The 23,840-nt window shown below is 45.7% G+C and overlaps 1 protein-coding gene and 1 long non-coding RNA gene across 2 annotated transcripts in view; one reads left to right on the top strand and one right to left on the bottom strand.

Annotated features, from left to right (window-relative positions):
- Positions 1 to 13,698: 13,698 nt before the first annotated feature.
- The window catches only part of kcng2 (potassium voltage-gated channel, subfamily G, member 2), a 26,575-nt gene continuing 16,433 nt past the window's right edge, over positions 13,699 to 23,840 (top strand). Inside the window, exon 1 of the mRNA XM_056298777.1 lies at positions 13,699 to 14,493. Coding sequence (XP_056154752.1) covers positions 13,699 to 14,493 — 795 coding nt within the window. The remainder of the gene's footprint in view (positions 14,494 to 23,840) is intronic.
- The window catches only part of LOC130129001 (uncharacterized), a 7,676-nt gene continuing 7,017 nt past the window's right edge, over positions 23,182 to 23,840 (bottom strand). The window contains exons 2-3 of the long non-coding RNA XR_008811941.1: positions 23,335 to 23,465; positions 23,182 to 23,242 (exon numbers count right to left, since the gene is read on the bottom strand). This is a non-coding gene — a long non-coding RNA (uncharacterized LOC130129001). The remainder of the gene's footprint in view (positions 23,243 to 23,334; positions 23,466 to 23,840) is intronic.

A 23,840-nucleotide genomic window follows, 5' to 3' on the forward strand; every position in this document is an offset into this window, starting at 1 on the left:
AAGTGTCCCAGAAGACAGCAGCATGACTGATGACCCACTGCTGTGAAAGGAAGCCGTGCCCACGGTGATCACATCCACTCACCCTGTTATCAGACCTCCTCACCGATCGGCGTCAACAAGCTGTGCTTGTAGAAACAGGAGGCCCGAGGGAGAATCAATAGATTTGGTCTGTAATATCGACGCCTTCCACAGCAGAGAATCTAACCGAGGATCTTGTATGGGATTAGAAAGCTGAAGTGCACGAAGCCAGACTAACTCGCATGCTCCGCTCGTGGCACCTGCATCCTGAGCGGGCATGAGTGGTCATAGTACACATTGGGACCAGCTCATATGGATTATCTTTTATGACCGTTTTCCCATCGTCACGCGGATTTGAGCAGTGCGCCTGCTTTTTTGAGTACAGAACAATGAAACATGTCCTCTAGTGAACGGGAGACGTTGTAATTTCAGGGTCCCGGGGTTATTGGGAGACGCAAGACACGCCGTTTGCACGCAGACAAGCGATTAAAGAACAATTATACCACCTGTACATTATCTGCCAACGACAACTTAAAGTAGTACACGAATTTGTTTCGGGGCAAGTTAAATTGCTTATATAACGAGTTGGACCTGAGCACCGTGGGGGCGGGGTTAATGAGCTGCACCGACTGGGTCTGTGCACAGTTGCCATTGAGAGCAAGCGTCATTAACCTGCTGCAAACAGGCTTCCTAGTCCTCAGACTCGCCTCGGCAAAAGAAGAGAGGCCTCTTTGTGTTGCCTTGACTCCTGGCTAGGTGGGCATAGATGTAAAAAAGACCCCCCCCCCCCACAACCTGTAAACATAATCGCAGGTTTAGCAACTCATCATGCCCCCCCCCCCCGTCAGCTTATTGCCCTACAGAGATAGAGGGCAGGGGCTGAGGTGATGAAATCAAAGTTTATTATGTACCCCCTACGGCTGACACGGCACATTTTGCACACGGCAATTCATCAACGTCAGACTCTCGTGGAGGGCAGTTAATAGCTGTATGAACGCAATTCATATTGACTTTGCTCAGACACCCGGATCCGATTGCACCTCTTTTGTAATTTTCCTGTGGAACAACCACGTTGCTTTTCACGACTGCCTGATCCAGAATGTCTGGCAGGGTGCAGAATGATTCATTTGAATGCTACATGACTCATTTCATTAAAAAAGCAGAAAGTCATTAAGTCCACCAGTGGCACCAAAGTAAAGTGGATTGGTGCCTCTGAGGACAGGAACAGGAAAATCCTGGGCAAGAAAATGACTTTTCCCTGTGAGGGACGCGTGAATAAAAGAGAGCGGGGGGGGGGAGGGGGGGGTGGTGGCCAGGGAGAGGCCCTTTCTTTGGTGTTATTTTGAATTAGCTCTGCAGGACTACACCAGATACAAAGAGTCACAAAGAAATCAGTGGACCTTTCTTCCTTTGGGACTGTGAGCTCTCCAAACGCTACCACCCAGAGTGAGCCGAAAGTGAAGCGTCTCCTCAAGCGTCTCCGCCATATTGCCTCCGAGCTGAACCACCGTCGACTCACGCTCCATGACGGCAGTCTCCGGGGACATTCTCTGGGAAACCACGTGATTGGAGGTAGCCCGCCGACTCTAGCGTACCCTGACCCCGTTACAATGGCAGCCTCACTTCTCCCCCCCCCCCCCAGTGCATAACCTTAACCACAGACTCGGCCATTACCGAGCCTTACAACTAGACTGAAATACTGTAAAAAAAAAAAATGCGTGAAATTTTCCACGTCGTGTTGTTTGTACGCTGCTTACGGAGACTAGGAGTCTGCGGGCCTCGCTGGTCACGGGGTTTCCCAGAGAATGTCTACGGCGACTCTCCCCCTCGGTGACCCGTGCGCCATGTATACGGCCTACAGCATCATGTTTATTGCCAAGTACAAGAACATACCAAGAATATTTCTTGGCATGTTGGTGCAGGAGGGGAACATTAACAGGTAGCAGCAAGAGATAAAAGCTAAAAAGAATAATACATGAAATATATATACAATATGAAATTAAACTAAAAGTAAAACGCAGTAAGGTGTAAATCAGAAAGCCTCTTTATCGCCCTCTGGCGGTGCGTCCGCTAGACGAGACAAGCGCTCAAATGAATGCCCGGGTCACCGTCCCCTAGATTTCGACCAGGCTCCTAAAACTTAATTTAACTGCCCCGGCTCGCTCCCTTTACGCGTGCGCAACACCCCGATTTGCTCGGCTGTTGCACGTGGGCATATGATTCGGTCAATTGCTGGTTATTTTTAATATATTTGGAGTAGTTTCTAATCTAAAAGCGTGCTCGTTAGTTTAGTTTATGATCAATAATTTGTTTTTAACTCCGTGCTGCGTAGAAAACGACGCACCCTGCAGATTCCTGTCCGCTGCCATCACCTGAGGTTTGTTTTTGTTGCTGCATCAATCAAAGACGTGCAAATGTCGTCTTTGCTTGGTAATTACAACTACAAATCGTAGGCAAAAAAGTAAAATAATATGAAAGTAGTGTTAACCGTCTCCCTCTACACCTATCAGGTCTGGTGTGCTTTGCCATGGACTTTGCGATGTTTGCTGCGACGTCAATACAAATGCACCGCTCCTTCACTGATGCGCAATTTGCGCACCAAAATGGCTGACAAGAGTTTGTATCGCTCATCAGCAAATGAAGTTAGAATAAAAAAAAAAAAGCGTGCGTAATAAGCGCCAGACAAGCGCTGCCGGAAGACGCGATAACGAGAGCGGACACGTGTCTGTCGGGCTGGAGAGGAGCGGGGCGCGCCTGAGTCGCGGAGGAGCAGTTTTTTGAAAGTCCGCGGCTCGGCAACACCCCATCATCCACTGACACGGCGCCTCCACACCGCCTCCGCCCCCGCGGAGGAGAGACGCGACATTTGACGGATCCCTCGTCACTCGCCGTGGATCCGTCTCGTCTCTGGCTGCACGCGCAGGGGGGAGCGCGCTGATCCCGTCCGACCCGTGCCTTTATTTATTTATTTATTTCTCTATCTGGAAGCGCAACTTTCCGGAGCCACGGAACTCCGCGGATTCTGAGCCCTGGCTTTCGCGCGAAGCCCCCCCCCCCCGGCAATTAAGGCTGTTGTTAATTGAACTACTACGCCGCGGATCGCCCGCGTGGGAAACTCGGGGCACGCTTATTGAGGAAGGCACGTGGACGAAAGCCATGCGCAACGGGTAAGTGTGTGGCAACAGTGAACATGTTGGGTCGCTCCGCTATATAATCCTGGCGGGGTTCTCAAGGGTGGCGCTCCCGGGCGCGCGCTCATAACTCAGCGGCGCGAGGAAATGATCGGGATTGTTCAAGGAAATGATCGGGATTATTCCATGTTAATGTGTTTTAAAAGCGTAACGAGCCGATAAAGTAGCTACCCTCCCAGCATCTGCCCCTGTTCCCCGGCAGCCACCGTGTCTTCTTCTGATGTGCAGAAGTCCACACGAGGACGCGCGGAACCCCGGGCTGCTGCCCCCCCGGGCAAGTGCAACGGTTTCGGCCGGAGAAGTGTGTGCCGGAGCTAATTACGAGGATAGAAGCCTACCGGCTCTAGCGTGAACAACACCGCAGCTTTACGCCAAGTCTGAGCACGTGTGTGCGAGGTGGCACATCTGATCTGATCCATGTCTCCGGTCCAGCTGCCCGGTGTGCCGCGTCTCCGCAGGGCATCGGACTTACTGGCAACACTGTCAATATTGGTCAAAATGAGTCATGTACGGAATGATGAGCACCCTTTAAAGTGGCTCGTGTGTGTGTGTGTGTGTGTGTGTGTGTGTGTGTGTGTGTGTGTGTGTGTGTGTGTTTTGGGAGGGGGGGCTGGCTCGGCTCGTCACACTCACTTGTATGGATTGTCCATATATACTGTATGCCATTGGTTCCCTCGTTTGGATCGTTAACTTGGTGGCTGCAGACGGGAGTGTGTTTCTTCATATACCAGAGCACACACCTGCACCCTGCAGCCACGCACACGTCACAAACCATCACAAACAAGACCAACGCTAGGAAAAGGAGGCAGAGAGAGAGAGAGAGAGAGAGAGAGAGAGAGAGAGAGAGAGAGAGAGAGAGAGAGAGAAAGTGTGTAAGAGAGTGTGTAAGAGAGTGAGTGTGTGTGTGTGTGTAAGAGAGAGAGAGTGTGTTTGAAGGGGGGAGAGAGTGTGTGTAAGAGAGTGTGTAGATAGTGTGTTTGATTGATTGATTGATTGATTGATTGATTGATTGATTGATTGATTGTAAGCGAGAGAGTGTGTGAGAGAGAGAGTGTGTGAAAGAGAGTGAGAGAGAGATAGAGTGTGTAAGAGAGAGAGAGAGAGATAGAGTGTGTAAGAGAGAGAGAGATAGAGTGTGTAAGAGAGAGAGAGATAGAGTGTGTAAGAGAGAGAGAGAGATAGAGTGTGTAAGAGAGAGAGAGAGCGATAGAGTGTGTAAGAGAGAGAGAGATAGAGTGTGTAAGAGAGAGAGAGAGAGATAGAGTGTGTAAGAGAGAGAGAGATAGAGTGTGTAAGAGAGAGAGAGATAGAGTGTGTAAGAGAGAGAGAGATAGAGTGTGTAAGAGAGAGAGAGAGAGATAGAGTGTGTAAGAGAGAGAGAGATAGTGTGTAAGAGAGAGAGAGAGATAGAGTGTGTAAGAGAGAGAGAGAGCGATAGAGTGTGTAAGAGAGAGAGAGAGAGTGTGTAAGAGAGAGAGAGAGATAGAGTGTGTAAGAGAGAGAGAGAGATAGAGTGTGTAAGAGAGAGAGAGAGAGATAGAGTGTGTAAGAGAGAGAGAGATAGAGTGTGTAAGAGAGAGAGAGAGATAGAGTGTGTAAGAGAGAGAGAGATAGAGTGTGTAAGAGAGAGAGAGAGATAGAGTGTGTAAGAGAGAGAGAGAGATAGAGTGTGTAAGAGAGAGAGAGAGAGATAGAGTGTGTAAGAGAGAGAGAGAGAGAGTGTGTAAGAGAGAGAGAGAGTGTGTAAGAGAGAGAGAGTGTGTGTAAGACAGAGTGTGAGAGAGAGACTGAGAGAAAGTGTGAGAGAGAGACTGAGAGAGAGAGTGAGAGCGAGAGTGTGTAAGAGAGAGAGAGTGTGTGAGAGAGAGTGTTTGATTGATTGATTGATTGATTGATTGATTGATTGTAAGAGAGAGAGAGAGAGTGTGTGTGTCAGAGAGAGTGTCTGAGTGATTGATTGATTGATTGATTGATTGTAAGAGAGAGAGAGAGAGTGTGTGTGTCAGAGAGAGTGTCTGAGTGATTGATTGATTGATTGATTGATTGATTGTAAGAGAGAGAGAGAGAGAGAGAGAGTGTGTGTCAGAGAGAGTGTGTGTCTGAGTGATTGATTGACTCATTGATTGTAAGAGAGAGAGTGTGCAAGAGCAAGAGAGTGTGTGTCTGTAAGAGAGAGTGTGCTTGTAGGAGAGTGTGTAAGAGAGAAAGCGAGAGAGCGAGTGTGTGTGTAAAAGAGGGTTTGATTGATTGATTGATTGATTGATTGATTGATTGTAAGAGAGAGTGTGTGAGAGAGATTGTGTCTGAATGATTGATTGACTCGTTGATTGTAAGAGAGAGTGTGCAAGAGCAAGAGTGTGTGTCTGTAAGAGAGAGAAAGCGAGAGAGCGAGTGTGTGTAAGAGAGTGATTGATTGATTGATTGATTGATTGATTGATTGATTGATTGATTGTAAGAGAGAGAGAGAGTGAGAGAGTGTGAAAGAGCAAGAGAGTTTGTGTCTGTAATAGAGAGAGAGAGAGAGAGTATGTAGGACAGAGAGAGAGCGAGAGAGAGGGAGAGAGGCAAAGAGAGAGTGTGTAAGAGAGTTTGTAGGACAGAGAGAGTGAGAGAGAGAGAGGGAGAGAGAGACAAAGAGAGGGTGAGAGAGAGCGAGAGAGAGAGAGAGAGAAAGAGAGACAAAGAGGGAGAGGGAGAGAGTTTGTAGGACAGGGAGAGTGGGAGAGAGAGACAAAGAGAGGGAGGGAGAGAGACAAAGAGAGGGTGAGAGAGAGAGAGACAAAGGGAGGGTGAGAGAAAGACAAAGAGAGAGAGTTTCCAGACTGTTTTGTCTTATGAATGTGTGTGTGTGTGTGTGTGGGGGGGGGGGGGGGGTCACAGTGATGTCCGTAGTCACACACCTCCGTCCGTAGTGGCGCTTACAAGCCCATAATGATTTCTCCAGTCTGTCATATATCTAAAGATACATGAACATACTTAACACAAAATACTTAACACAAAATACCGACACAAAATACTGACACAAAATACTGACACAAAATACTTAACACAAAATACATAACACAAAATACCGACACAAAATACTTAACACAAAATACTTAACACAAAATACTGACACAAAATACATAACACAAAATACTTAACACAAAATACCGACACAAAATACTTAACACAAAATACTGACACAAAAACTGCCGACTCAGCCCTCATGTCAGGTTGAGGAAGGGTTCGAGTCTCAGCGGAACACGCGTGGTATATTTTAGGCATCTCGAGCACAACGCTGCTTTATGAAAGCAAAATGCACGAGCTCACGTTGCTTCCGTCAGCGCGTGGGGCATCGGAAACGCTTAACGTGAGTTCATTTAGCAGGCGCGTGTCGTATGCGTCTCCCCGGCGCAGTCAGTATATGAATGAAACCCTTAATTCATAATTAGGTCGCGAATATGCAGAATCATAATGAATGGCTATAAAAACCCTTTTATGAGCCCCCAAGGGCAAAGTCAAGCTTTACTTCATTAAGTTATGTGTGAGTTATGATTATAGATTATACACACACACACACACACTATGACATATTTTTAACTTAGTTTTTATTTCAATTTCAAATATATTATGTAATATATTTGATATACACTACCGTTCAAAAGTTTGGGATCACATTGAAATGTCCATATTTTTGAAGGAAAAGCACTGTACTTTTCAATGAAGATAACTTTAAACTAGTCTTAACTTTAAAGAAATACACTCTATACATTGCTAATGTGGTAAATGACTATTCTAGCTGCAAATGTCTGGTTTTTGGTGCAATATCTACATAGGTGTATAGAGGCCCATTTCAAGCAACTATCACTCCAGTGTTCTAATGGTACAATGTGTTTGCTCATTGGCTCAGAAGGCTAAGTGATGATTAGAAAACCCTTGTGCAATCATGTTCACACATCCGAAAACAGTTTAGCTCGTTACAGAAGCTACAAAACTGACCTTCCTTTGAGCAGATTGAGTTTCTGGAGCATCACATTTGTGGGGTCAATTAAACGCTCAAAATGGCCAGAAAAAGAGAACTTTCATCTGAAACTCGACAGTCTATTCTTGTTCTTAGAAATGAAGGCTATTCCATGCGAGAAATTGCTAAGAAATTGAAGATTTCCTACACCGGTGTGTACTACTCCCTTCAGAGGACAGCACAAACAGGCTCTAACCAGAGTAGAAAAAGAAGTGGGAGGCCGCGTTGCACAACTGAGCAAGAAGATAAGTACATTAGAGTCTCTAGTTTGAGAAACAGACGCCTCACAGGTCCCCAACTGGCATCTTCATTAAATAGTACCCGCAAAACACCAGTGTCAACATCTACAGTGAAGAGGCGGCTGCGGGATTCTGGGCTTCAGGGCAGAGTGGCAAAGAAAAAGCCATATCTGAGACTGACCAATAAAAGAAAAAGATTAAGATGGGCAAAAGAACACAGACATTGGACAGAGGAAGACTGGAATAAAGTGTTGTGGACGGATGAATCCAAGTTTGAGGTGTTTGGATCACAAAGAAGAACGTTTGTGAGACGCAGAACAAATGAAAAGATGCTGGAAGAATGCCTGACGCCATCTGTTAAGCATGGTGGAGGTAATGTGATGGTCTGGGGTTGCTTTGGTGCTGGTAAGGTGGGAGATTTGTACAGGGTAAAAGGGATTCTGAATAAGGAAGGCTATCACTCCATTTTGCAACGCCATGCCATACCCAGTGGACAGCGCTTGATTGGAGCCAATTTCATCCTACAACAGGACAATGACCCTAAACACACCTCCAAATTGTGCAAGAACTATTTAGAGCAGAAGCAGGCAGCTGGTATTCTATCGGTAATGGAGTGGCCAGCGCAGTCACCAGATCTGAACCCCATTGAGCTGTTGTGGGAGCAGCTTGACCGTATGGTACGCAAGAAGTGCCCATCCAACCAATCCAACTTGTGGGAGCTGCTTCTGGAAGCGTGGGGTGCAATTTCTCCAGATTACCTCAACAAATTAACAGCTAGAATGCCAAAGGTCTGCAATGCTGTAATTGCTGCAAATGGAGGATTCTTTGACGAAAGCAAAGTTTGATGTAAAAAAAATCTTATTTCAAATACAAATCATTATTTCTAACCTTGTCAATGTCTTGACTCTATTTTCTATTCATTTCACAACATATGGTGGTGAATAAGTGTGACTTTTCATGGAAAACACAAAATTGTTTGGGTGATCCCAAACTTTTGAACGGTAGTGTATATCAAATATATTACATAATATAAAATACAATTCATATATAATCCAGTGATTCAAGTACATTCTCTATGGGTCAGTAGAAGCGTGTTTCATATGCCATAAGCAATCATCAGCTGCTTTATTATTTTCATTTTTTTATTTTTGTTTTTTTTATTTTATCTATTGTTTATTTATTATTATTATTATTATTTTGCTTCTTATTTGTTGAGCACTTTTCCTACAGCTGAGTGTTTCTTTTCACAAAGTTATTTTCTCATTGGCGTGAAACAGGCTGGTGCTGTCTCATAAAGAATTTACTGGACTCACATGCGTATATGAATTATGAATGATATCTTATTCATATTATATTAATTGAATAAGTTTGAATCGATGCTGTATAACTGTTCACCAATACGAGCTTGTGAAAGTGGCCATGTAGGACACAGCTTTCATATGTTGCTGATGTTTTGTTCCACTCTGAGTCAGAGCAGGGGTACAGTACAGAAGTCAGAAGAAGAATAGGCCGGCTTGCTCCACGAGGAGCAGGCCCAGAAGATAACGCCTTACTGTACCGTAGTGTCAACATCTGGAACGGATTTGCTCTTCTCTTGTCATGAAGACAAACTAAACCCTGCCTGCCTCACCCTCCGTGGTCAGCAGACCTGGTCCCGTATACCAGCTCTCTAGAGCCAAGCATGCCATGCTGAGGTTGAGGCGAGCTGCAGAGATTGTGTGTGTGTGTGTGTGGTGGGGGGGGGGGGGGGTTTGCGCTGTCCACCATGCAAATGAGGCTGAAAACAAAGCAGGTGTTGTAAGAGGAGCTACGCCAAGTTCAAACATACCCAGCATCCTCTACACCTGTGTGGATAACGAGGGTTTCTAGTGAATTATTTCCCTTCATTTCCATACGGGCAAACTAGGAGAAAACACAGAACAGAAGTGCAGAGGCGTTGAAGGGTTAGAAGAAGTGGCATCAAACCCTCTTGTCATTGAAAAGGAAGAATATATTTGCACCTCATTCAGTATCTAGCTATCTAGATGAAGAGGGGGGGGGGAAGGTAAGGGACTTGAGAAGTAAGAAGTTTTTTAGTCCAAATCAGTCAAGTAAAAAGATTTTAGTCTCAAAGATGTAAACAGAAATGTTGGTAAGCGTAGCACACGAGCTCCCAAAGTAGGCTAAAGATCCACCAATAGGTCGCGAGGGCAATGCAACTGGCCTGTCCAGTCATCCTGCAAAAATATGATGAAAAACAGAGAGAAATATCGTGAAGATAATAATTTGTAAAGGTATTTTTTCAGCATTTTAAATACTTGTTTTCTGAATTGCATGAGGTTGTTTAACTATTCTTTATCAAAGGTGCCAATAGCTTTGGAGGGTGCTGTATGTGAGTGGTTGTATTTAGTGGCCCTGCACCGTTCTCACCTTATTAAAGGCCAAAGTGCCATGTCACTTGTCTGTCCATGGAAATGCTTTGCTCATTCGTTTAACTGGACGTTCCACATATAAGACGTTCTTGACTCAATAAAGCTGGACGTAAAGCGGCACGAGTTATCATTTTCGCTGTAACATATCATCATCAAATTCATTTTGAATGCACAGTGTGATGGATTTGGGAGAAGGACACAATCACTATTCAGATCAGATCCCTTGAACTAGTGAAGGCACGGTGGTCCAGTGGTTAGCACTGTTACCTCACAGCAAGAAGGTCCTGGGTTCGAACCCCAGGCCCTCCCACGTCGTTTCTGTGTGGCGTTTGCATGTTCTCCTGGGTGCTTTCCTCCGGGTGCTTCTGTTTCCTCCCATCATCAAAAAGACATGCATGTTAGGGTCAATACTCCTGCCTGTGCCCCTGAGCAAAGCGATGGAAAGAAGAACTGGAGTTGGTCCCCGGGTGCTGCAGCTGCCCACTGCTCCTATACAGTAGGATGGGTTAAATACAGAGAACACATTCACTGTAACCTGTACAATAACAAAATAAAGTGGCTTTCATTCCTTCATTTAGTGGCGGTTGATATAGAAAATATTATTATCACCATAATTATGGGGGAATTTTGCACGATATTGATTTAAATCATTAAATCTGCTTACATGTGCAAAATCACCTTGTTTAGGAATCCAACTGAAGTTTGAACTGTTTGGTTAGTGAAGTATTAAAATTAAGTCAAAACTTAATTTCCATATAAAACTCCCTCAAATTCTCCAAACCTCAATGTGTGAACAATTTTAGGTTGTAGATTCTTGCTGTCATTAATTTGGACGGCAAAATTTTGTATCACGATGTCACAGTATCTGTATTTCGTCCCTATATAATATCATTGAAATACAATAAACCATAATATTGAATTATTGCCCAGTCATGCCTTGCAGCCTTGTTTTTTTTGCTATGTATTTTGTCTGCCCCATGAAGGAGGACATAAATGAGGCCATCAAAGCCACTTTTAACCCCAATGTACACTCAACAAGGATTGTAAGACATAATGACCGACCTTCCAGATCCTTGCCCTGACCTTAAACCCGCCAGAACCACAGCTAAAATATAACCATCTCTAACCTTACACGTACACTTAATAGCTTACCTTACTAACCCGTGTTAACATCTTATCTAATATCTTAATTTAACATCTTTACTCTAGGAACGGCACAGTGGCGCAGCGGTTAGCGCGGTCACCTCACAGCAAGAAGGTCCTGGGTTCGAGCCCCTGGGTAGTCCAGCCTTGGTGGGTCATCCCGGGTCGTCCTCTCTGTGGAGTTTGCGTGTTCTCCCCGTTTGGGTTTCCTCCGAGGGCTCCGGTTTCCTCCCACAGTCCAAAGACATGTAGGTCAGGTGAATTGGCCGGACTAAATTGTCCCTAGGTATGAATGGGTGTGTGTGTGTGTTTGTGTGGGCCCGGTGATGGCCTGGCGGCCTGTCCAGGGTGTCTCCCCGCCTGCCGTCCAACGACTGCTGGAATAGGCTCCAGCATCCCCAGGACCCTGAGAGCAGGATACGGGTTTCAGGTAATGGATGGATGGATGGATAACCTAGGAACGCAAAAGTGGATGGTGAGAGCGAATATCCTTAACCCAATCCTCATGTATCGATAAGTGGTTTGATATGTTGACGTGTAGTCGCGCGAAGCCAGACATATACAGGTATGCTCATCATGAAGTGGCAAAGTCACGTCTGGCCCTTTGACACTAGCCGACCTGCACCGGATGCACGTGACAGAGCACTGGCAATCAATGTAATATGGGAAGTGCAAGTAAGTTATGTTCCTACATTTTGTCTGTGTCATTGTGTTGGAGTATTGACAGTCATGGCTCTACTTCAGCCAGCCCAACCTTGCAGATATTTTTCAATTAGAAAATATATGCATAATATGTTATACTGCTTCTTTCACACTGTTCACCCCCCACCTCTTTCTGTGCCCTGACACGGCATTAAATTGCAAACCATTTTTTCCCCGTCAGGTCCGGGTTCTTGGTAATTTTCTACCATTCGCTGGTTCTTTCTCCGCTTTTTTTCTTGTCGATGTTGAGCTGAAGCGGCAGAAGGGACAGAACAAGTGGTACACAAGTGACACTGAATCAATACTATTACCATCCAACTTCACAAATGTCTGGAGGACTTTTCACATGGATACTACAGTAGACATTATACATTATACATTACATTACATTATACATTATTACAGTATACTGTGGCGAATTCTACTGGAGTGTTCCTGCTCGAAGTCAGGGGGTCATTTGCATATTACCCACGATGCAACTGCAGTGTTAATGTTTTGGTTATGTAGTGGGATATTGAACACGTTAAAAACTGGCATATCTGTTACAGATAGCGGGGATGTGGTGGAAGGTAAATGGGGACGTTACGAGAGAAGTTGTATTAGACAGCATGCTATTTCCCACGACGAGTGTAAAGAGTAGGCAAATAGATAAGGTCGCTTCTGTGGCCAAGAAAAGAAGATATTTGAGACCAATACTAACTTGTGTCTGTTATGACTGACTTGTCTTACGGTCATTAAAAGCTTGCTGGTTAACTCTGCAAGGTTGGCTGAGATTATTTGTCCACGTCACAATATTATACACAACGTCAAGAAATATAACGGATGTATCAGTGGCTGTTTTGGTACGTTATGGTTTTCACTTGGTTTTGACACCATATCTGGTAGGTTAGTACTCTGTTTTATTCATATGAATAATTCATTTTTCTTTCAACAATTTTCTGTTAACTCAACCATACTATTAATTATGTTCACGGCTCAGCGTTTTCGGTTTTTTACCGATTTTCACCGAAAAATACTCAGATTGTTTAAAAGGAGCACATCGGTTTAAACTGATTTTCACCCGGATTTTGTGTTTCCCCGGATCCAAAAGTTGTTCCTGCTCGTGTGAGGTTATGTAACAGTGCCCTCTTGTGGCGAAATCCGGCATGTTCGATGGCTCTGAAAAATAAAAACCGAAAACGCTGAGCCTTGATAATGTTACCGTTTTGTGGTTTATTGTGGAATTTAAGTTGGGATCGTTCATCTCTTTTAAAGGTCGGATGTAAGTAAACAGCAAAGTTTTATATATTTATTCATTTTCAAAAGGTTACATTGAAAAGATGTATTGGTTTTCATAACCAGCTTTCTTGTAAATAAACCATGAAGCACGAATGGCCTAGTCAGCAGATGTTCACACCAACACTATATGCCTGCTAATAAAGTTACATGAATTATATCGAGCTCAGTGTGCTCTAGTTATGTCTGGTATAATTATCATGAATAAATGAAATTTTCTGAACAATGCTTTAAATTATTTCATTTTCAGGGTCTAGCAATGCAGTAAATAGGAGAACAGCGTTATTAATTCCTCTGCACTGGGTTTAAACCGTGGTGTGACATCAATTTGCTTCTCCCTGAGACTCCAGTCTAATTAGACTTGAGAGAAGTTATAGTTGTCTCTGTCTCTGAAGTCCTATTTTTCTCTGAAAAGTTTCATTGATTTTGACTCCTGGGTGTTTTTTTTTTATATTAAGAATGCGTTAATCTACTTGTGTCTGTTTGGAGTGGTGGGTTGCAATTTCTCTTCAAAAGAAGAATCTGCTGAGAGTCAGCGCAGTTTTTAATTTGGCTGCCATGAACCTAATGAGTCCACTGTGTATATCTTTACTACAGAGATCTGCTGTGTTGTTGACTGGGTGACAAGGATCCAGTCTCCCTCCACATCCAGTGAAGCCCCCCCCCCCATCCCTTCTCAGTGTGCAGGGCAGGGTCCCCTCAACAGATTGGCAGGAATGTACCAGGAGGTGGCCTTCCTGGCAGGGAGCGCGGAGCACCAGTTCACCACCTTCCACTTCAAAAACCGTCTGGAGAACCCCCAGGAGGTCACCTCCAAGAAAGGCCTGTTCTACAAGCGGGCACAGCTTCTGCTTCAGCCCCAGCCCCGGCCAAAGGACGGGGACGATCTGGGCCTGGCCGACGGGACGGCCATCATCAACGTGGGGGGCATCAAGTACCGCATCCCGTGGTCCACGCTGGAGGAGTTCCCCCTAACGCGGCTGGGCAAGCTGCGCAGTTGCAGCAACGAGGAAGAGATCATGGACGTGTGCGACGACTACGACGGCAGCCGCAATGAGTACTTCTTCGACCGCAGCCCTTCGGCCTTCCGCACCATCGTCACGTTCCTGGCGGCGGGGAAACTGCGCCTGCTGCGGGAGATGTGCGCCCTGTCCTTCCAGGAGGAGCTGCTGTACTGGGGGGTGGAGGAGAACAACCTGGACTGGTGCTGCTTGCGGAAGCTGCGGCTTCGCCAGGATGAGTACAGGGAGATGCAGAGGCTGGAGGAGGAGGAGGCCGAACTGACCTCGCCGCAGTCCTGCGAGGAATCCCAGCAGCCCCCCGGCATTGGGGAGCAGGAGGAGGGCCTCGGAGAGGGCGGATGCATGCGGCGGCTGCGGGACATGGTGGAGAATCCTCACTCCGGCATCCCAGGGAAGATCTTTGCCTGCCTGTCGGTGATTTTTGTGGCCATCACCGCTGTGACGCTGTGCGTCAGCACCATGCCGGACCTCAGAGAGGAGGAGGAGAGGGTGAGTTTTTTCTTCTTTAAAGCACTTCTAAAGAGAGGCAAAGCAGTTCTTATTCAGCTGTCACTGGTGCAGTTTAGCACGAGTAGTGCAGAATGACTTGGAGTCAGCCATTTACACCATATATTGTTTTATTGTTATCCACATTAAATGTGAAATTGTCCCTCTTCATTTTTATGAAAAGATGCCATTTCAGTGTTTTTGCTAATATTAATGTTTAAGGACATCATCATATAACGTCATATAACATATTGCCCTGGAATGGCAGTTTATTTCAATGTTTATGAGCGTCACAGCCAATCAGCACCAGTCAGCTGTAACACTACCACGTGTTACATCATGTTGACGTGAGGCAGTTATGGGTCAGGTTGACAAACAAGCTAGATACCAGTTAAAATGGGTTCTAATGATCACCGGACTGAAATTTATATGGGAATATTTTAGTTCTTTGCAGGGGCGATTCTAGGATCAGAGCTTTAGGGGTGCTGAGCACCCAGAGTGCTGGCCGGCCAGGCAAGATAAATTTGGGGGGGGTGGATCAAACCATTTTCGAAGCACGGGGGGGGGTGCTGTATTTTTGTTGTTAAAATATTACGTTTAAACCGTATACTGGATATGGTTTTGACATTTCTTCAGCTTATGAAACATGGACATACAGTAAAAAAATAAAAAATCTCTTCAATTTTAGGGGTGCTGGGGTTCAATTTAGGGGTGCTGCAGCACCCCCCCCCAAGATGGGCTAGAAACGCCTATGGTTCTTTGTAATAAACAATTTTCACATTCTAAGCCAAATAGACTTCGAGCCACTTTGAGTGAAGCTGCGCTCCTCCGCAAAGCGGCAACTCGCGCCCGCGGCTACGCTGCGGAGTCCTTGTAAACCTATGGGAGATAACTGGCTAGCTCCCAGCAAGGCTACGTTATCTCCTCTCTTCCTCACTTCCTGTTTGTTGCTATTGGTCATATCATGTGAGGATCACCCGAGGCAACCATTCAATTCCCCCACAACGGCAAATAAGATTTATCTTGTTCTGCTCCCATCTTGCGGCGACTTAATCACTTCATAAAGAAAAGATGTGATCTCCATTGTCTTCATGTAAGATGTAGCAGAGAAGCCCCCCCCCCATCCCTCCACCCCCCCCGTCCCACGCTTTCTGCCACGCGGTACTTGAGTTGCTCTCCATCCGCTAGAAGCAACATGGTGCCAATGTGACTTCCCACACAGAGACTCTTCCCTGGCTTCATTATAAATCATTGTGACAGAGATGGAGGAGATGGAGGCGATGGCTCAAGGACAGCTACGCGTTCTCTCCATTCACATGAAGAGAGGATTGCTTAATACTCTCCCCGCTCGGAGTGTCAGCAGCATGTGTTCTTTCATGTCAACACGAAAGCCACACTCCTCCAAATATGTTGACTGGAAAAGAAAATGATGTGAGGAAATAAAGTTGTTTTTTTTTTTTTAATTTCATTTTTTTTGTTTTTAGACTCAAAATCTGCGCTTCATTTCCAAATTTTGCGAGATGAGCAGCTGGAATTCTCCCAGTGCCATTCATTTCAGCTGACCTGCTTCAAAAAGTGAATATGAAATAAGATGGATATTGTTATATAACCTGGTTATTATGCCGGTTGTGGCGGTGAAGCCTTAATACTTTCTTTTTTTCTGAACACAGCATGTGCATCCAAACCTCGGCCGGATAACTTACTGGGTGCTTTACATGAAATACACACATTTTGCATTAATATCTTAAATCAGAAAATGATATTAAACTACGTGTCATAAATCTCTCTGATGCCACCTATGAAAGAAATATTAACCTACGATGCACTCTGGAATTGTTTTTGTCAGTTGTATTTCCATTTACTTTGGGATAACTCCATTCTATCTCCATCCTATCTCCATCCTATCTCCATCCTATCGCCATTCCAACTCCATTCAATCACCATCCTATCTCCATTCTATCACCATCCTATCTCCATTCTATATCCATTCTATATCCATCCTATCGCCATCCTATCTCCATCCTATCTCCACCCTATCTCCATCCTATCACCATATCACCATCCTATCTCCATCCTATCTCCATTCTATCTCCATCCTATCGCCATCCTATCTCCATCCTATCGCCATCCTATCTCCTTTCTATCACCATCCTATCTCCGTCCTATCTCCAACCTACGATGCACTCTGGAATTGTTTTTGTCAATTGTATTTCCATTTACTTTTGGATAACTCCATCCTATCGCCATCCTATCTCCATTCTATCTCCATCCTATCGCCATCCTATCTCCATCCTATCACCATCCTATCTCCATCCTATCTCCATTCTATCACCATCCTATCGTCATCCTATCTCCATCTTATCACCATTCTATCTCCATCTTATCACCATCCTATCACCATCCTATCTCCATTCTATCACCATCCTATCGCCATTCTATCACCATTCTATCTCCATCCTATCACCATCCTATCTCCATCCTATCTCCATTCTATCACCATCCTATCGTCATCCTATCTCCATCTTATCACCATTCTATCTCCATCTTATCACCATCCTATCACCATCCTATCGCCATCCTATCTCCGTCCTATCGCAATCCTGTCTCCGTCCTATCACCATTCTATCTCCATCCTATCTCCGTCCTATCACCATCCTATCTCCATCCTATCTCCATTCTATCACCATCCTATCATCATCCTATCTCCATCTTATCACCATTCTATCTCCATCTTATCACCATCCCATCACCATCCTATCTCCATCCTATCTCTGTCCTATCTCCATCGCCATCCTATCACCATCATATCTCCATCCTATCTCCATCCTATCACCATCCTATCTCCATCCTATCACCATCCTATCGCCATCCTATCACCATCCTATCTCCCCACCGATCTCCGTAGCCATGGATTTCAGTTCAGCGGTAGCATACATGATAGTTATGGAAACGCCCTACAGTAATTGCAATATAAAAATTAGGAATTTTCAGTATAAACAAGCAATATAAATCTTTTTTTATGGACTTGTTTCATAGCTTTACGAGTTGTGATCAGCAATGGCACACGCCATTTTTTTTTATTTGTATAGCCCATTATCACAAATTACAAATTTCCCTCAGGGGGCTTTACAGCAACACTGTCCTTAGACCCTCACATCGGATAAGGAACTACTACTACTACTTCTACTACTACTACTACTACTACTATTACTACCACTTTGGGCTGCTCCCGTTAGGGGGCGCCACAGCGGATCATCCGTTTCCATCTCTTCCTGTCCTCTGCGTCTTCCTCTGTCACACCAGCCACCTGCATCTCCTCCCTCACCACATCCATAAACCTCCTCTTTGGCCTTCCTCTTCTCCTCTTCCCTGGCAGCTCCATGTTCAGCATCCTTCTCCCAATATACCCAGCATCTCTCCTCCACACATGTCCAAACCATCTCAATCTCGTCTCTCTTGCTTCGTCTCCAAACCGTCCAACATGAGCTGTCCCTCTAATATACTGGTTCCTAATCCTGTCCTGTCCTGGATAAGGGACACCTCCCTAAAAAAAAAACCTTTAACAGGGAGAAAAAATAGGAAGAAACCTCAGGGAGAGCAACAGAGGAGGGATCTCTCTCCCAAGGTGGACAACGTGTAATGGACGTTGCGTTTACACAATATACAGGATACAACACTGAAAGAGGATAACACAATCATAATGGAATCATAAGATATATGAAGAATATGATGAGGAGGATGCCAAGCAGTGTCCAGATGCCACCGGAGCAGCCCAGGACCCGAGCCACGTCACCAGCATCCCCATGTAGACCTGACAGGAGGAGAGACTACACATGCGCACGGGGGAGACTCACATCACACCATTCACACACGCGGGGGAAGAGAAAGGAGGCAGAGAGAGGAGAGCAGCAGCAGCAGGAGAAGTCAGTAATCTATATGCTGTAAACTCGTCAGCAGAGCAGTGCTCGGAAAGTTCACATCGGTCTGATAATCAAGCTTTCAGTTTCAAGCTATGGATTATAATATCCACCACAACAAAGATCCGTCAGAATCAGAACCAGAACCAGAATCAGACTCAGAACACTTTATTCCTCCCCGAGGGGAAATTGGGTTCTATTACAGACACTCGCGCTCTAGTAAGAAAAAACTAAAAGCTAACAAGAAAATAGAAACAAATAGAAACAAGAGAAACAGAGACAGAGATGAAAGACAAAATAAGAAATAGAAATAAGAACAAAATATATGAACAAGTATATATATATATATAAACAAGTATATAATAAATAAATAAATAAATATGTATTATTTTTACATATATACATTATATATATATTTTTATATATAGATATATATTTTTATATATAGATATTTTTATATATATATATGTATATATAGATATATATGTGTATATATGTATATATGTATATGTATATATATTTATACAGATAGATATGTGTGTGTATATGTATATGTATTTATATATATAGATATATGTGTGTATATATGTATATGTATATATATATATACGTATATACACACACAAACAGGTATATATAAGTCAAAGGGGATGCCTTTCAAGTACAGCCCCTTTTAAGACCGAGAACAAAAGAGGAGGGTTTCAGCTGCGTCTCCCTCCGTTGCTGAGTGTAGTGTCTTTCTGGAGGACTCTGCTGGCCTCCTCGGCCTCCTCAGTCTGGCTGGCACTGCACACGTCGTCACGACGGGGGACAAGTGGAGCAAACAAACCAAATGAGAGATGACGTCTTCCTCTGAGCCTCTCGGAGCGCGCGCTCGAGCGCCGGAGACTGGCCAGAGACGGCGGGAGTCTCTGCATCCGGTCAAGTCACCTCTTCAATCAAGCTCGCGATGGTGACGGAGAGGCCCTCGAGCTCCTGCCTCTATCCGGGGACGCATCTGAATCAGCCGCTGGAGGAGCGTCCTGCTCCTCCAGAGACGAAATCAATCGGGGGAAACAAAATGAGATCGAATCCAAAACCTGCTCACTCAGAGGCTCATCTGGTGTCTAATTAGGAGCAAGGTCTCGCTCGAGCCTTCAGCCACTCGTCTGCGGCAGAGGGAGTCGGGAGCAACGAAAGGCTGCAGTGTTCCCCCCCCCCCCCGTGTCCAGGAGGAGCGCCGGGCCTCGCTCTGCCAAGGCCACGTGGGCACTTCACGGGCTCGCCTGCGTTCCCTTTATTTGCGCTGACGTTTGGCGTCGCAATTATGCAGCTAAACACGGCAATGAAATCCAGTTCATCGCGGGGAATTGCCAACACTAATTACACCGGCTCCTTCACTTGAGTCCTCCCACTCATCCTCCCCCATTATGTAGCAACCTAATATCCATTAGCAGGGACGCTTTGATAGGCGACCGTTTACATCTGGGCAAGATCCTCCCAGCGCAGCTCCTAAATGAAAAGTAATGAGGCGAATGAGTCCGCCGTGATACACAGTGACGTCATAATGTGATGTTTCAGACAGATGATCGTGATGAAGGCGAGCCCATCACAGTTATATTATCAGTACACGAGGGCGTCCTCAGGAAAGCATCTTCCCAGCTCTCAGCAACCCCTCATATCCTTGCACGACATTTGGCGCACGGGATCATTACGGAGGTCCTGGCACGTATATCAGCTTGTATAATGGTGATCCCAACTAATCCCATTTTCTCATATAAGCCATTTTATGACTCATGAACCATTTTATAGTGTCACTCCAGTGAATCAGTCACAGCCAACCTCGAACCTCGGCAGATTTCTGGACCTAACCCCTAAACCCAGCGAACACAATTTGGACGAAATTTACGAGCCAAACTTAAGAGAGTTTCACCCCATCCCCAAATAATTTCTTTTTTAAAAAAATGTATTATATTTTCGATTTTTTCTCCCTTTTTCTCCCTAATTATATCCGGCCAATTACCCCACTCTTCCGAGCCGTCCCGGTCGCTGCTCCACCCCCTCTGCTGATCCGGGGAGGGCTGCAGACTACCACATGCCTCTTCCCATACATGTGGAGTCGCCAGACGCTTCTTTTCACCTGACAGTGAGGAGTTTCACCAGGGGGGACGTAGCGCGTGGGAGGATCACGCTATTCCCCCCCAGTCTCCCCCGAACAGGCATCCCAACCGACCAGAGGAGGCGCTAGTGCAGGCGACCAGGACACATACCCACACCCGGCTTCCCACCCACAGACACGGCCAGTTGTGTCTGTAGGGACGCCCGACCAAGCCGGAGGCAACATGAGGATTCGAACCCCGTGTTGATAGGCAACTGAATAGACCGCTACGCCATCCGGATGGCGTATATATTTTAATATATTTTTTTAGCAAATTTGTGGATACCGGTCCCGTGATCCAAGTGTGTATTACTTTGTTTAAAAGGCGGTCAGTGTATTGTAACTCCAACCAACTGACCATCCAGATAAGGAAAGAGATTTGAGAAGATCTCTCGTTCATATTGTGTTACAATACTGTAACGTGCATGGATAAGAAGACACGCTGGCCGCTGGCTCGCGGGTCTGACCCTTTAGTCTAGCGGTTAGCGATGCCTCCTGCGGTGCGGGCGATACGGGTTCGCTTCCCGGCCGCGGCAGCTCCTGTGGTTGCGTTGTCCCCCGAATTCGCTACAATATGAACGAGAGAGCTTAGTTCAGGCATGAACTAAGAGCAACCAAAATGAGGTGCCGCAACACCAGAGGGGGGTCGGCCCTCCGGATATAAGTTAAACCATCTACAACGAACAGCCTCCTCTGGCCCAGCACTCAGAACTTCCCTCGGGCTCTTTCTGACGCCTCGCCTCATAATATATATTACGTTGTGGCTTGAAATATGACGAAGTCTGCTGAAATGCGCTGGTCCCGGCTTCAAACTCTACATCAATGGGGGATTAAAGCTCTCAAGTCTTATGTCAGTTTCTGCGCTTTTCATCCCTCAGAATTGCTTACTTTAACCCTCAATAGCACCCTTTGAAACCACGCTGCGGTGTCACCCATCTGCCGCGGTAGTCGCTGGCTAGAGAAGCACTGCGGATTTGATTCCTCTGTGGCCCCCTCAAGCCCCCACCCAGTCAACCCCCACCCCCACCCCCACCCCTCGAGCTCGTAAATCCCAGCGGCTATTATCATATACGTATCAGCATTGATGAATGCGCGCCAGGGAGGGCGCGGAGCGGTGATGTACAGTGGAAATGCTGTGCAAGTAGGAAGTATATGAAGATTGGCATTATTATTATTTGGTGGGACACGGGAGGCACATCATTCATTGATGCTACTGATCAGTAAGATGTGCCATCCATCATGACTGGGATGATTTGTGCAGCGTGCTCCAGGCTAATGCTGAGTCTGGTCCTCTAATTGCTCTCCTCGGTGGAGCGACGAGGACACCCCTGCTGACTGGTCAGGGCAAATACACAGGAGAAGGACACGATGAAGGAGAATGCCGCTGAATTGAAATACGTCATTCCTGGAACCAAAGGCACTTTGAATTAGCAAACGTTCATACCCACCTGACATAGCTAGAAGTAATGTAGTGTTTTTGCAACCACAGTCCTCAAGGGACGCCCCCCCCACTCCCACGTCCTGCAGATTTTCACTATAACTCTGCATAGGCAGGTCCTCTTACTCAACCAGTCATATCACAGTACTTCATTATTCCAAAATAATTATGCCAGATCTGACTTATTTTAGTGCTGAATGAGTACAAGCTTGCCCACCTACACAGGGTAGTAGTAAATCTGCAGGACAGGGAGTCCCTGAGCTGGGCAAATATATCAATATAATAATAACATCCTGACATAAGACTAGATACCTTGGATTTTGGTTATAGTAATATCATGATATAACTCACTTGTTCTCATTCCCTGGTCTTAAAGGCTGCATTACAGTAAAGTGAGACACTTTTCTGAACTTACTCGGGCTGTTTAAGTGAAATGAACAGCGGATGTCTCTACCTGCTTGCTCATCATGTCCACAAGATGTATCTTAAGAAACCACCTATAGGGTGTCCGGGTGGCGTGGCGGTCTATGCTGTTCCCCTACCAACACGAGGATCGCCAGTTCAAATCCGGTGTTGCCTCCGGCTTAGTCAGGCGTCCCTACACGATTCGCTGTGTCTGCGGGTGAGAAGCCGGATGTGGGTGGGTGTCCTCGTCGCTGCACTAGCGCCTCCTCTGGTCAGTAGAGGCGCCTTTTCGGGGGGGGGGTAGCGTGATCCTCCCACGCGCTACATCCCCCTGGTGAAACGCGTCACTGTCAGGTGAAAAGAAGCGGCTGGCGACTCCACATGTATCGGAGGAGGCACGTGGTAGTCTGCAGCCCTCCTCGGATCTGCAGAGGGGGTGGAGCAATGACCAGGATGGCTCGGAAGAGCGGGGTACTAATTGGCCATGTACAATTTTGGAGAAAAAAGGGGGGAGGATTATTTTTTTTTTAAAAAGAAGAAAAGAAACCACCTATAGCCATCCTCAAAATATCATATCAGAGATATTCGGTAAACAATATTGTGATATTTGGTTTTGTCAACGTCGACCTTCAAATTAGAATGATTTCCTTGGGATATGGGTACTTCGGTGTCAAATCTAAAAGAAGTGAATGTGAGCATAAGTACTCAGGGTGGCCAGTATTTATAGTGGGACCTTCAAGCAGATGTTTTATGTGCTGAAAACTAACATTGCTTTCTACTAAATGGAAAATTCGCTTGAATGTACTTTATCAAAAATTGCCTTCAGCTCAAAAGTCCAGCAGCAGCATGAAGAAACTGGAAAGAAATACAAAGTGTGGGGTAAGTTATTTTTGGACGGAAGGTAAAACATCTCAGCAACAAGTCCTGGGGCCTCGTGCAGTACAAACCTGGCAATCAAAACCGGGCCGGTGCTTCGTGGTCATATTGGATCTGTCTGTCACAATCACGGTTGGCGGTCAGCAGCTCCCTGGCCGTCAGGCTTGGTTGGAGCGGATGTAGGAGCGGAGGATTGATGTGGCTGAATAGAGAGAACAGAGAGAGAGAGAGAGAACATACACTAGTGAGGTTTTTAGAATATCTTTATTACATTTTCGTATACAATACAAAACACAAAAGCTCAGACACGACACGACAGAATGATAGGGTTGTGTATCGGTGAGAATCGGACGATACGATACGTATCGCGATACCGGGGCTACGAGGCAATGCATCGCGATACGATGCCGGAGTTCCGATTCGATACATCGCGATGTATCGCGATACTACAAGAAAGGCGATATATCGCGATTTCACAGGCCTGTGTTCTTTGTGCTTATGCTACTTCCTGTCTCAGTTTACGTTGTTGCGTTGGAGTGGAAGAGTCAAATGGCTGAAGATAGATTACAACGCTGTT

Source organism: Lampris incognitus, chromosome 18 (genome assembly GCF_029633865.1).
Source record: "Lampris incognitus isolate fLamInc1 chromosome 18, fLamInc1.hap2, whole genome shotgun sequence".
NCBI lineage: Eukaryota > Metazoa > Chordata > Actinopteri > Lampriformes > Lampridae > Lampris > Lampris incognitus.